Source organism: Chiloscyllium plagiosum, chromosome 13 (assembly GCF_004010195.1).
Source record: "Chiloscyllium plagiosum isolate BGI_BamShark_2017 chromosome 13, ASM401019v2, whole genome shotgun sequence".
NCBI lineage: Eukaryota > Metazoa > Chordata > Chondrichthyes > Orectolobiformes > Hemiscylliidae > Chiloscyllium > Chiloscyllium plagiosum.
In genome coordinates, this window is record NC_057722.1 from 55,701,975 (window position 1) to 55,716,871 (window position 14,897).

A 14,897-nucleotide genomic window follows, 5' to 3' on the forward strand; every position below is an offset into this window, starting at 1 on the left:
ACTTGAAAGGGTTCAGAAAAGATTTACAAGGATGTTGCCAGGGTTGGAGGATTTGAGCTACAGGGAGAGGTTGAATAGGCTGGGGCTGTTTTCCCTCGAGCGTCAGAGGCTGAGGGATGACCTTATAGAGGTTTACAAAATTATGAAGGGCATGTATCGGATAAATAGATAAAGTCTTTTCCCTGGGGTCGGGGAGTCCAGAAGTAGAGGGCATAGGTTTAGGGTGAGAGGGGAAAGATATAAAAGAGACCTAAGGGGCAATTTTTTCATGCAGAGGGTGGTACGTATATGGAATGAGCTGCCAGAGGATGTGGTGGAGGCTGATACAATTGCAATATTTAAGAGGCATTTGGATGGGTATATGAATAGGAAGAGTTTGGAGGGATATGGGCCGGGTGCTGGCAGGTGGGACTAGATTAGGTTGGGATATCAGGTCGGCGTGGACAGGTTGGACCGAAGGGTCTGTTTCCATGCTGTACATCTCTATGACTCTATGACTATTCACATAAATAGGGAGATTTTTCTTGGGCCCATCACCAGGAGTAGAGGTTTGCCTCAGCTCAATAAATACTGTATTGTAAAATTGTGCAGTTGACAGATCTGTAAAGGAACACATCCAACTTTCCCCACATTAATTTAACATCAGGACATCTGCTTGTGCTTCAACCCACCTGATTTTCCAATACAAACCCAGGAAAATCCCATCTCACACATTCTTAAAATAGAGTTCTCCCATAGCAATATGATGTTTCCATATACATGCCCTGTACATTTATCCATAGCTCTGTTCAATTGAGCAGCTCATTTGAGAGAAAACATATGACAAAATGGCCTCTGACACCTCTTTCTTTCTATAAAAACCTATATAAGGCTGTTCTGGAAAATAGCTTCACACCTCATAAAGTAGCCACATATATCACTCCATTTAATTAAAAACACGTATAAAGATTCTGTCAAGGTAATATTACACACTTTGCTTTATGGATCCCTCATTACTACAAGAGTCGTAAAAGTCTGTGACTGGATATCATTTCCATTCGGGGAAAATCACTCTTTGATAATAATAATCCATTTTCTGTATGGCATGTGCATGAATGTTCTATTTCCTATATTGTACACTGTGTGTTTGTTACCATCTGGTGTTATTTTTCTTATACAAACCTGAGCAAATATATTAAGTACATGTCCCATGTGTCTTGCATACCTTCCTCAGCAGAGAAACAGATTTTGAGGGAAGAATTGATACTTACTCAATAATTTGACTGTGCTAATTTTTTGTACAGACATAATAGGTCTCGCACATGTATGTATGTATGTATGTCTCTGTAGGCAAACTACATTGTAATGCTGTGAATACAGTTTTGTTTTTAAGACTTTTCTTTGCCCTTAAGGTGTTCCATTGAAGCCCAGAAAGGAATTGAGTTTCTCCGAAGACAAGAATGGAAATGTAGCAGTTGCGTGGATGTCCAAGTTTAATATTTCTATGGAACCAGTATTTTATATATTGCAGAGAAGATGGAACTCTGGAATGTATCCAAATGAAGATGATGCTAGCAAGTGGGAGACAGTCGCTTATGTAAGCTTTCATAGGTGACAGATTCTCTCAGACCGGATATGCTGTGTATTCTTTGTTTTGAAATGACTAAGAACCAAATAGTTTAATTATTGTAGAAGTGTTTTAGCTTTCCTGCTATAAATTCTCTTCCTACCCGTGTGAGAAATGGAGAATGTGCTATCTAGTTTGTTTGCAATAGTTCCAGTCACTGGCCCAGCATTGCAGTGATTTGTTAACTGCATTTTAAACTGCACGGAAAGAAAATGAGTAATTATTTCTTCCTAAATGAAGCAGCCAGTCCTCTTTTACTCTAAAAGCTGTTTAAGCTCTAATGATAAGTCTGAAAGAGCGCTGACTCTGCAACAAAGGATGCAGGTTCACTCTCCTGAACTTCAAACACAGGTACCAGTCAACCCAATTATAGGGTGTTAATCCCTGGATATAAGACTTTATCCCAAATCCTCTGGTTTGATGTACAAGCAATGCCATCTTATTAACTCCACTTCTCTTGATAGATTCCAAGGAAAACAATGACCATTTATTTTTTATATATTTCTACATATATGCCCACAGGCTGGCAATTAGCTTATTTAACTTTTGTGATGTTTTGTGAATGAGGAGGCCAATATCACACTCTGAGTCCTACATGACATCTTTAGGCCCTTTGCACTGCCAGTGCCTAATTTCACCTCCCCTTCCCCTCTTTCCCTCTGCTCCCACACCTTTGGATTTCTGAAGTCTTGTGCTCCTGTCCAAGTTCCTGACATCAATCTTACCTGTTTCAGTAGGGAGACAGCTCTTCCAAATGTTATTTAGGGCAGTTGTTAAGATGTCCAGGCCTCCTCATCATCTGTTCATAGGAAAGGCCAAGCCATCTCACATGATTCAACCAGTGTGAAAACCATCATGGCTATACCTGGAGCTGCAGAAATGACAGATAATATGGATTCTTTCCTTGTGGGCAGCACAGTGGCTCAATGGTTAGCACTGCTGCCTCACAGCGCCAGGAAGCCGGGTTTGATTCCAGCCTCGAGCGACTGTCTGTGTGAAGCATGCACATTCTTCCCATGTCTGCATGTGTTACCTCCGCTGCTTCAGTTACCTCCCACAGTCCAAAGATGTGCAGGTTAGGTGAATTGGCCATGCTAAATTGTCCGTAGTGTAGGTTATTAGTCAGGTGTAAATATAGGGTAGGGGAATGGGTCTGGGTGGGTTACTCTTTTGAGGGTAGGTGTGGGACTTGTTAGGCTGAAGGGCCTGTTTCCACACAGTACGGATTCTAAAAAAAAAAGGTCTACCACTCAGAAACCTGTCTTCCCTAATTGCACTGATGCCAAGCCCTACACACTGAGGAGAAGTGCCTCAGTACCCAACACAATCCTGACAAGGACCTGTACTTCAGCTGTACAGTGCAAGCTATGTACTTCTCCCTGCAAACCTCTCTCACTCCGCGGCCTATTCCTAGTGCATCTGCGCACAAGGAACCCTGGTCCAGTCAAAACAACAATCACCTTAATTTCTAAAGCACATAACTGCCCATGACTGTAACTACATTCATCTGCAATTGTTGTAAAAGCTTTATTTTTGTATGTACCAACCCTGGGGATGTCTGTAAACTTCTGTAAAGGTATGTCTTGCCCATGAAATGGTTCCTTTTTATCAGCTGACATCCTGTTACTTCACATTCCATCACCTTCTCAAACTGATCAGCCCTTCAATTACAGTGCTGTCAGACTGGAAATTCATGGATCACAATATCCAAAATTTTACAAATTACGGCAGAGCTAGAGTTGAGGTGTTTTACTTCTGTTGTAATGTGCATTGTTAGTGACACACTGATTTTATTGAGAGAGGACACTGTGAATAATGGTGGAATAAACACTGTTCACTGATGATAATTGCTCTTGGAATCAGCTCATCACTGTGAGAAAGCTTTCTTTTTGCAAAGTTAGTTGTACTCCAATTATTTATGCTAATTACATATGCTACTTGTTTGTAATGTAAATTATTATCAGTAAAAATGTTGGTATATTTTGATAGTATATTTTACGACCAGTTGACATTTAATTCTGAGATTTTACATAGCTCAATAAATCTCATCATGCATCATTTTGATCCCTGCAGAGTTCACAAGTATATTGCAATGAAGTCCATACTGAATAATTGCTCTTCATTTCCCCTTTTCCAATACCCTAGACAATAGAGGAGCATGTTGATCTGAAAAATATGAGACCAAACATATGGTACCAGTTCAGAGTAGCAGCAGTCAACATTCATGGAACGCGAGGTTTCACTACTCCCAGTAAACACTTCCACTCATCCAGAGGTGAGTGATTGCTGCTGAATTGTGATACTAAGCATGCTTCCTTGTAATAGAGAACCATAAAATATCGACCCCCTCCCTCATAAAGCACAGCCACATTCCAGTTGGCAGAGAGCGGTCAGACAACTGTGATCAATTTTCATCAGTGGTGGAACAGAGAAAATGATGGTACACATAGAAATGTGACAGACTAGATTTTTTGCATGCTCTGTCAACAAAAAATAAAGTTTTGCTAAATGCGTTGTTGAGATTTACTGGCAGAAGGTCTTCCCAGGTTCTTTTACGGTTTAACTCACTGGTTGGGTAGAAAATCATTATTGTCTTGTTCTCATGATCTTCAGTGCATTGTTAGAAAGGGTGGAGTAATTTAATTGTAGTCTAAAAAAGGAAAGTGGATCATTTTATGAAAATGTTTCAGGACTATGGCATAGATAAGAGTGGGACTAATTGGAATTTTATTTCCAAAGCATAGCAGCCACAATCGGCTATGCATACTGTACTGTAACATTGTTAAAATTGAAGGGCTCCCTCAGAAATCCTGAGAGGAATGAAGAAGTGTGGCACCTGTTTCTACCACAGCTTCTGCTTCATTATCCCTCCTACCACTCCAAACCTCAATGTAAATAGGACAGTATTGCGCAGGAGTAGGCACTCCGACCCACCATTTCTGTGCCAACCATGATGTCATTCTAAACTAATCACATCTGCCTATTCATAGTCTGCATCCCCCTATTCACAGCTTGTAAATGTGTCTGTCTAAATATTGCAATCATATCTGCTACTACAGCCTCCTCTGGCAGCGTGTTCTGGGCTTTCCACCATTTGGGAAAAAAAACATGCCTTGCACATCTCCTTTAAACTCTGCCCCCTCACCCACCCTCCACTTCACCATAAAACAATGCCCTCTAGTATTTGGCATTTCCACCCTGGAAAAAGGTCTCTGAATATTTACCCTATCCATGCCTCCCTTAATTTTAAATACTTCAATCAGCCCTTCAGCCTCCAACACTCTAGTGAAAACAATCCAACAAATCCCTTCACAACTAATACTCTCCAGTCCAGGCAACAATCCTGTTAAACCTGTTTTGTACCCTCTCCAAAGCCTTCACATCCTTTCTATGGTGTGGCACTTGCACACAACTCCAATTGTGGCCTAACTAAAATTTTATATAACATGACTTGCTAACTTTTATACTCAGTGACCCAGCAGATGAAGGCCAGCATGGTTTGTGCCTTCTTTACCGTCTTAGCTACTGGTATTGCCACGGTTAGAGAGCTATGACCTTCTTCTATCTCTATCTTTTCCTCGGCCAATTCCTGACTATTCAACTTCCCCTCCTGATCTGAAACTGACTGACTTGGTAAATGGCTGTCTTTCAAAACCCTATTCAACCCATTTGGCTTCTGTGACTAATGCCCATTCTCTGTGTTTTGCTACCTACTTGAACCACTCTTAACCTTAAGCAGCATGGTCTGACAAAAACAAATCACAGATCAGTCACAACTTTCTCCAAATGGTCATTGGGAAAATCAAAGACCGATGTTTCCAATTCCCTTGTGGTTATTTCCATTCCACTACTGAGCCACTTGCCCCAGTTAACTGAGACTGTAAAATCCTCAAAAATATTGGGGGCTCACAATGGTACATTTAATATTTGAACAGAAGCTGGCCCCACCAACTTGGCACAGGAGGTACTAAATTAAAATATTTAGCTTTTCCAAATTTGTTTTGGAAAAATGGCCCCATGAGCAAGACTGTTACCAAAATGCCTGGTGAGCCCTTGACAAGAAAGTTGTTCGACACTGAACTAATTCAAAGGAAACATGTAGATGGAAATCAGCAAGAGTTCTTCAGCAAAATTCTGAATTTTTCAGCATTGTCCCTGACAAACTGGAGAACTTTGCACAGGATTGCTGTACATGGTGCAGCCATAATGGCAAAGGCACCACCTCCAAACGAACGTGAGAGTTGCACTGGCCAACAGGAATTTGAACTTTCCAATTCCAGAGCCACAAAGACCTCTTCCACATCCCTAAATCATGTGTGTCCAACATCACTATATGGTGATAGTGTTATAATATAGTAAAATCACTGGACTCCAGAGCCCCAGCCTAATGTTCTGGTGACCTGGGTTCCAATCTCACCATATCAAATGATGGAATTTGAATTCACTTAATAATTCTGAAGCTAAACATTAGTCTAATAGTGATTATATAATCATTATTGATTGTTGTATAAACCCATAGGGTTCACCAATGCCCTTTAGGAAAGGAAATATGTTGTTGTTGCCTTGCTCGGCTAACATGTGACTCCAAATCCACAGCAATTCGGTTGGCTCCTCTGCAATGGCTTAGCAAGCTATTCAATTTCTATTTTAAAAACCGCTACACAGCATACAGAAGGGAATTAAACTGAATGGACCATACAACATCAACCTAGGCATCAGAAATGACAATGGCAAACCCAACCCTGTAAATCCTACAAAGTTCTCCATACTAACATCTGTGAGCTTGTCCCAAAATTGGGTGAGCTGTGTCACAGACTATTCAAGCAACAGCGTGACATTGTTTATAAGGTATGATTCTGTGAGTATGAATATGTCTCCAGACACTTCCATCTCCATCACCATCCCTGTGTATGCCCTATTCCACCATCAGAGGTGAGGTGGGGGTACTGGGATATACAGTGTGGAAGGAATTGATCTGTGAATTTTCAACATTGACTTTGGATCCTGTGAAGTCTCAAACATGACTTAATCAAACAGGGGCAAGAAAACATACTGCTGAATACCACATAACCCCCACTCAACTGACGGATGATGATTTTTATGCTGAACACCAGCTGAAGAAAGCTCTTGAGTGTGGCAAACGCTCAGTGCATAGTCGAGGGGAGATATGCAACTTCATCACTGAACCATTCTTGATGATAGATATTTGCATATCTCACCTGAACTATTCACTGTGCCCTTGCCATCCTTTTAGAACATGGGTAGTGCCACACAACGTGATGGAAAATATTCTCAATGTAAAGATGGGACTTTGTCTCCACAATGTGCAGACATCACTCCTGCCTATACTCTCTTGGACAAATGCATTTCTGACAGATAGTTCGATGAGGAAAGAATCAAGTAAGTTTCTTTTCTATCTTGTTGGTTCCCTCATCATTTGCTGCAGATCCAGGTTAGTAGCTATGTCCTTTAGGTCTAATCAACTATTAAACATAGGAGACTCCACAAATATTCCTATTCTGAATCATACATTATTGCTTGAATAGTCTGTGAGACAGCTCGCCCAGTTTTGGGACAAGCTCACAGATGTTAGTAAGGAGAACTTTGCAGGATTCACAGGGCTGGGTTTGCCATTGTCATTTCTGATGCCACAGTTGATGTTGTATGGTCTATTCAGTTTAATTCTCTTCTTTAAACTATGTAACAGTTTTTTTTTAACAAAAATTGAATAGCTTGCAAAGCCATTGTACAGGAGTCAACTGAATTGCTGTGTATTTGGAGTCACATGTTAGCCGAGCAAGGCATCAACAACATATTTCCTTCCCCAAAGGGCATTGGTGAACCCTATGGGTTTCTACAACAATCAGTAATGGTTATATAATCACTATAAGACTAATTTTTAGTTTCAGCATTATTAAGTGAATTCAAATTCCATCATTTGATATGGTGGGATTGGAACCCATGTCGCCAGAACATTGCAGAAGGCAAGGCTGAAATATTTCCATCTATCTTTAACCCGAAGTACCAAGTGGATGATCCATTTTGACCTCCTCCTCAAGTCCCCAATATTATAGATGCCAATCTTCTACTGATTCACTTTACTCCACGTAATATCTAGAAGTATCACAAAATACTGAAAAAGCTATAGTCTCTGACAACATTCTGACAATAGTCCTGAAGATTCGCATAAAGAATTCACCACGCAGTTAACGAGACTGTTCCAGTTCAGCTACAACACTGGTTTCTATCTTTAATGTCCTGTGCACAAAAAGCTGGATAGATCAACCTGGCCAGTTACTATCCCTTCAGTGTACTCTTGATCATCAGTAAAGTGATGGAAGGAATAATTGACAGTGCTGTCAAGCAGCATGTGGCAAATGAATAACACGTTGACTGGTGCTCAGAAGGTTTCTGTTAGGGCCACTCGGATTCTGACCTCATTAAAACCTTGCTCCAAGTATGGACAAAAGAGTTGGACTCCAGCTTTGAGAATGATTGCCCTTGACTGCATGAAGTTGAGAAGTGTGGTGCTGGAAAAACACAGCAGGCCAGGCAGCATCCGAGGAGCAGGAGAATCGACGTTTCAGGCATAAGCCCTTCTTCAGGAATGATGCTGATGTGCCAAGCGTGCGGAGATAAAAGGTAGGGGGGACGGACTGCATAAAGGCTGCATTTGAGAGAGGGGGCATCAAAAAGCCCTAGAAAAATAGGATTCATTGGGAATCAGGAGATAAACTTTCAGTAATTGGAATCATACCGAGCACCAAGGAAAATTGCTGTAACTATGGAGACAGATCCGCTGGTCCAACTTGTCCACACCAACCATGTTCCCAAATTAAACTTGTCCCACTTGCCTGCATTTGGGCCATATCCATCCAAACCTTTCCTATTTGAACTTATCCAAATGCCTTTTAAATATTGGAATTGTACCTGCACCCATCACTTCCTCTGGCAGTTCATTCCACTCATAAGCCACTGTAAAAAAAAATGCTGCCCCTTTTTAAATTTTTCTCTTCTCATCCCAAAAATATACTCCCTGGTTTTGAACTCCCCCAAACTAGGGAAATGCCTCTCATGATTTTATAAACCTCTATAAGGCCTCCCCTCAACCTCCTCTGCTCCAGTGAACAAAATCCCAGCCTATCTTTATAACTGAAACCTTCCATTCCTGACAGCGTCCTGGTAAATCTTTGCTGAACCCTCTCCATTTTAATAATAACCTTTCTACAGCAGGGTGACCAGAACTGGACACAGTACTCCAGAAGAGGCTTCACCAACATCCTGTGCAACCTGAACATGACACCCCAACTCCTATACTCAAAAGGTCTGAACAATGAAGAGAAACATGTAGACATCTTAACCACCCTGTCTACATGTGTTGTAAATTTCAAAGAATTATGTACCAGAACCATTAGGTCTCTGTTCTACAACACTACCCATGGCCCTAATTGTATTAATCCTGCCCTTGTTTGTTTTGCCAAAATGCAATACCTTGCATCTATCCAAATTAAACTCTGTCTGCCAGTCTTCAGCCCATTGACCCAATTGATCATGATCTCTTTGTTATCTTAGATAACCTTCTTCACTGTCCATTATACCACCAATTTAGGTGTTATCCACAAACTTACTAGCTATGTCACATAAAATCTCATCCAAATCATTTATATCTCAGCTCCAGGATATCACTGCAGGAACTATCTCTCGGCCCAGCCATTTTCATGAGCTTCATCAATGACTTTCCCATAATCATGTGGTCAGAAGTGGGGATCTCTGCCAATTGAACAGATGTTTGTAAATTCACTCATGGGATATGGGCATGCATGGCTGAGCCAATTTGTTGCCCTTTCATAATTGCCTTTGAGGAGGTGGTAGTGAGCTGCCTTCTCGAATGGCTGCAGCCCATTTGGTGTCGGTAACCCATAATGTCTTTAGAGAAGGAGATCCAAGATTTTGACCCAGCAACACTGAAGGAACGTTGATGTATTTCTGAGATTGGATAATCAGGGGAACTTATAGGTGGTGTTGTTCCACTGTATTCTGCTGCCTTTATCCTTCTTGATGGTAGTAATTGTGGGTTTGGATGGTGCAGTCTAAGGAGCCTTGATGAATTTCTGCAATGATCTTGAGATCCAGCCAGTCAAAGGCAAGCATCTCTTTGGTACCAACAGTACCCCTGGTGGCTGCTGCCAGATGTTCACTCTGGCTTTCATCATAGATCATTGTCAGTTCCCTGTGGAAAGGTAAGTGAGGATGAGAGAGAGCTCAAGGGGAAAGGATGTCAGAGGAAAGGGTAGAGGAGGTTGTTTAAGTAGGACCCATTCACCTCAAATGGGAAAAAAGTGCTTGTGATGTAGGGACCTGGTCTCCACTCCCACTAGGCACACCTGACTTTGCTTGTCAGTCTCCTGGCATGACATGCCCCAACCTCACTGAAGGGTCTCAATTTGATGTCCCAACAAGAAGCCTGTCTAAACGTCTTCCCACAACAAATTTGATTGTGCAAGACAGAGTTCCCACCCCATGCCCTCCTGCTTGATTAAACATCCTTATTTAACCTCACTTCAGAACTCATTTAAAATTCACCCAGCTCTGTGTGGCAGATATAGTATTAAAGTTTCAGTGTGCTTACTCACTACATGTTTGCATCTTACATTCATTTCACTAACTACCTTAAGATTGGGTGGGAGGTGAAAGTATTTTTGAAAGACCAAAAAGATGCTGAAGAATTTCAGAGGCAGAAACAGTAGTCAGCTGACTAGTTATTTCTTTACGTACTTTTACATGAATCAGAAAATGGCAGGTCAGAGGTTTCATCCTGCATCCTTCCACATATAACCTCACAAGTGCTCCTGATGAAAGACTAGGCCATACTAATAATATGTGAAGAAAAGATACAACTGACAACTGAACATTTAGTCTGCAGAATAGACTAGGCCTTGATATTATCAAAATTTTATCATTTTTCTTAATATAAAAAAAACTCTTTGTTCCAGCAAGGATGTTTTCTTTTTCATCACATGAAACGTTTACCCCAAGGTTAAAGGGCTAGAGTTCAGCCTGACTTGAATGAGGTTCACACAGGTGCATTAGGATTTTAGTAGAACTCTATTGATTGAAGTCCTCTTGTTAATTATAGAAAGATTTCATTGATCGTTAGCCTATTTTTCAAAAAACGTGGCAACTTCAGCCATTCTGCAGATTTCTGAGACACTATTGAAACTAACGCCGCTCGTGGGATAAAACAGCAGCAAGTTTGAGCAAAAGGCCAAGCCTTGAAGTTTGATTTGTGACAATGGGCCACTGTGAGGATCCAGTGCCCTTGTCCAAGTGATAAAGGAGCTGTCAGCCTTTTATTCTTCAACAGATGCTGATAAATCAGGCTGGGGAGGAAACATCAGAGAACCAACTCTGAAATCCACTGACTTAATTCAGCGATATTGGATTTCTTTCAACGTTTGTTTGCTCCAAGCCCTAAGTCATCCCCAGAATTTTCAAGAAAGCAATGTCTCTATCCTGTATTCTACCATGTGGACAATTAATTACAAGACTATTGAGGCATTATATGTCTGTTTACTTTACTTCTAGATTGTACTGGCCTATAAATCCAATGCCTTCATTGATTTATTGTAGATTACACAAACATGCCTCATGAGGAAAGAAAGAAATATCATAAAATAGTGAATTCAAACTCATCTGTAATAATAAAGTGTTACTATATTTGTTACCTTAATTGGTGAATGGGCTAATGCCTTATAAAGAATGAATTCAAAAGCGAATTGTTTGAGTGGCATGGTGGCTCAGTGGTTATCAATGCTGCCTTATAGTATTGGGGTCCTAGGTTCAATTCCAGCCATAGGTAACTCTCTGTGTGGAGTTTGTACATTCTCTGTGTCTATGTGGGTTTCCTCCCACAGTCCAAAAATGTGTAGGTCAGGTGAATTGGCCATGCTAAATTGCCCATAGTGTTAGGTGCATTAGGTCGAGGGAAATGGGTCTGGGTGGGTTACTCTTTGGAGTGTCGGTGTGGACTTGGGCTGAAGGGCCTGTTTCCACACTGTAGGGAATCTAATCTTTAAAACACCTCAACTTTATGCATAAATCAATAGTTTGTGATTGCTTGCATTCATTTTTGCATCATGTACAAAAAAGTTTTCCGCATCTTTTTCTTAATATCACCTTCTTAATGAAGAATCAAGACTAACAGAATTAAATTAATCCATGTGCGAGTGGTATAAAACCAGCTTGTACCAAATCAGCCATGGGCGTTTCACCATTCCTGATCTTTTTTCCACTGAGTTTCACAGAACAATAGTTCATACTCTTTTGGAAGATTTGTTCCTGAGTCTGACTGTCACTATTGCTTGTTTGGAAAGTAAAAATCTTGATAATCCTTCCGAAGTCAGCAGAAAAGTTTTTTTTTAAACGTGTGTTGTATAATACGTTGCTGATTCACTGCAAGTCCACTTCTCATTCCGGGGTGGATGAATTATGTTCAGTTGCATTAGTTGCATGAGAAACAGAAGGAAAAAAAAGCCCATCAAATCGACTTCTTCCATAGACTGGGATCTATCCACTATGTTACAGTCTAAAGTGTTCTATCATGAATTGCACTCCTAAACTGCCCAATATCCACTTTCCCCAATAAAAGTCGAGAAATAACTCACTAGGTATGTATGATCTTTATTCAGAATTGCCGAGACAATGTATGTCTTTCAGGTCGATCCTTCTGGTCCACAATCTCACAAAAGATCAGTTTACAGTGTTATCTAAGGTGTGATATCAGAAGACTGGAAATGGTAGAAACAGCTCAAATAATTGACTTTCTATTTCATATTAATTAAAACCAATTTAACAGAGGGGTTTGTCATAAACATTACTGTGTTTAAGACATGCTTTCCAAAGTGCATAGTAATTTCAAGTAGTAGCTAGAAATTACATGATATGACCTAGGACATCTAAGTAAGGGGTTTTATGACCAGATCCTTTTATCTGACTGTACTCTACTTGTGGCTTTTCTACAGATCCCTCACCGCCAGGTGCACCAAGGAATTTGTGGAAAGGCAACTTTACTGCGAGGCACAACAACATTTTCAGTCTTGTAATTCACTGGGATCCACCTCAAGAGGAAGATCTCTTCATTCACCATTACAGAATTTACTGGAGTCAGTGGGTTTCCAGGAAAACTGTTTTACTCACAAAGAAAGAAAACTGGAAGATAGTTGAAGGAGTAAGTTTAAATTAGATCTAAAGTATGGCTGTGCCATTTTGTGTTTCAAACTCTGATGTAGTGCTGGGAAATGCTTTCCAAGAATTAATTTTATTTCAGGATCCTGCCAAAATGGTCAATTAATTATAATAATAATAAATAATTATAATGATAATAAATGGTCAATGATTTAACCAATTAATGATCAACATATGGGCTCATCACTCGATTAAGGCCAAGGTGTGGGTTCTCTGAGTTGGAGGGCCAATAGGTGACTTTGCAGCATTGATAAAACAGCAGACGGCCTTTTCAGGTAAATGAGAGAGGGTTGATAGCACAAATTAATACATCTGTCTGCATCAATGGCCATTCCCATCAGAGCTTAAATATTCAGTCTTCTGTATCTGTTTAAAAAATACTATGTGCTGTAATAGGTATTTCTTTTGTCACTGGTAATGTAGATCTCGACAGCTCCCTCCCCCGCCCCCCACCCGGAGAGGAATCTCTCAGTTCCGTGGTCAGTCAAATAATCAACAGGAATGGGTCTGCTTCAGCAAACTTTCACAGTGTATTTCGATGCCGGGCACAGGTTTGTCTAGCAACACAGAGGTTAACAGCTTCTGTGTTCCTTCTAGAAACTGTGCAATTTCACTTCGAACAAAGGCATTTTTTTTTGTATGTTTCTTAAGAAATAGTACAGCCTTAATTACAGAATAAATCCAATAACATGTAATAAATGACATAATGGTTAACCCAATGATATTTTCTGGAAAACAAAGTTGTTTATGACACACTTATCTCTTCCCACATGCATTTCAAGGTTAACTAAAATAATTAGTAATGTCCTATCTCACTTTGTTAATTTCATTCTATGAACGGTCCATTGTTCTGCTTTATCTTTAATTCAGTTAGCTCAGCAATGCAGGAATGCAGCCTGAAGCCATTTTGTTATGTTACTTTGTATTAAGAAGCCATTTTGTGGTTAATTAAAGCATGCATAAAATGGTTACTCCTGACAACAGCCTAAATCCAGATTTTAGATACTCAGTAATAACCCATGGACAAGGTTGCAGTTACGTATACTGTAGTATTCTTTGATCTGCTTTCTCCATTTTGTCAATAACATGCACCGAGAGAACCCTTTCCTGCTAAAGTCTCAACCATCACCATAACTGTGGTGATTCACCTCCTGGCTTCATTCAACAAGGTGGACAAAAGGGTTGGATGCAATTTTGGCATGAGATGATACCTTCAGTTGATTCACAACTTAAAATTTTTCCCAATAGGGTAAGTTTGAGAATATTTAAGGTTTACATAGGTGGAACCTTCCATTATACAGTAAAGCTTTGCCAATAGGTATGGAAATGAATGATACTTCCATTTTGTGATGGTTCAGCTTTTCTAGCACCATTTTGCAGTTTGTCAGCTCATTACATGGCAAGTAATGAGAAGCATGGCGAGTTTTGTGACAGCTCAGATAGGAGATCGATGCCTCCATTACCCTTTTACTTAAAGGCATGCACAGCATATTTCAAGGTCATTCATAGAGTCATAGAAATGTACAGCATAGAATCAGACCCTTCCGTCCAACCCATCCATGCCAACCAGATATCCCAACCCAATCTAGTCGCACCTGCCAGCACCCGGCCCATATCCCTCCAAACCCTTCCTATTCATATACCCATCCAAATGCCTCTTATATGTTGCAATTGTACCAGCCTCCTCCACATCCTCTGGCACATAGCACCCGGCCCATATCCCTCCAAACCCTTCCTATTCATATACCCATCCAAATGCCTCTTATATGTTGCAATTGTACCAGCCTCCTCCACATCCTCTGGCAGCTCATTCCATACACATACCACCCTCTGCATGAAAAGGTTGCCCCATAGGTCTCTTTTATATCCTTCCTCTCTCACCCTAAACCTATGCCCTCTACTTCTGGACTCCACGACCCCAGGGAAAAGACTTTGTCTATTTATCCTATCCATGCCCCTCATAATTTTGTAAACCTCTATAAGGTCACCCCTCAGCCTCCGACGCTCCAGGGAAAACAGCCCCAGCCTGTTCAGCCTCTCCCTGTAG

General features: G+C 40.6%; 1 protein-coding gene across 1 annotated transcript in view; it reads left to right on the top strand.

The window, feature by feature from the left end:
- The window catches only part of anos1b (anosmin 1b), a 152,428-nt gene that overhangs the window by 97,930 nt on the left and 39,601 nt on the right, over positions 1-14,897 (top strand). Inside the window, exons 5-7 of the mRNA XM_043702467.1 lie at positions 1,392-1,576; positions 3,752-3,881; positions 12,628-12,833. Coding sequence (XP_043558402.1) covers positions 1,392-1,576; positions 3,752-3,881; positions 12,628-12,833 — 521 coding nt within the window. The remainder of the gene's footprint in view (positions 1-1,391; positions 1,577-3,751; positions 3,882-12,627; positions 12,834-14,897) is intronic.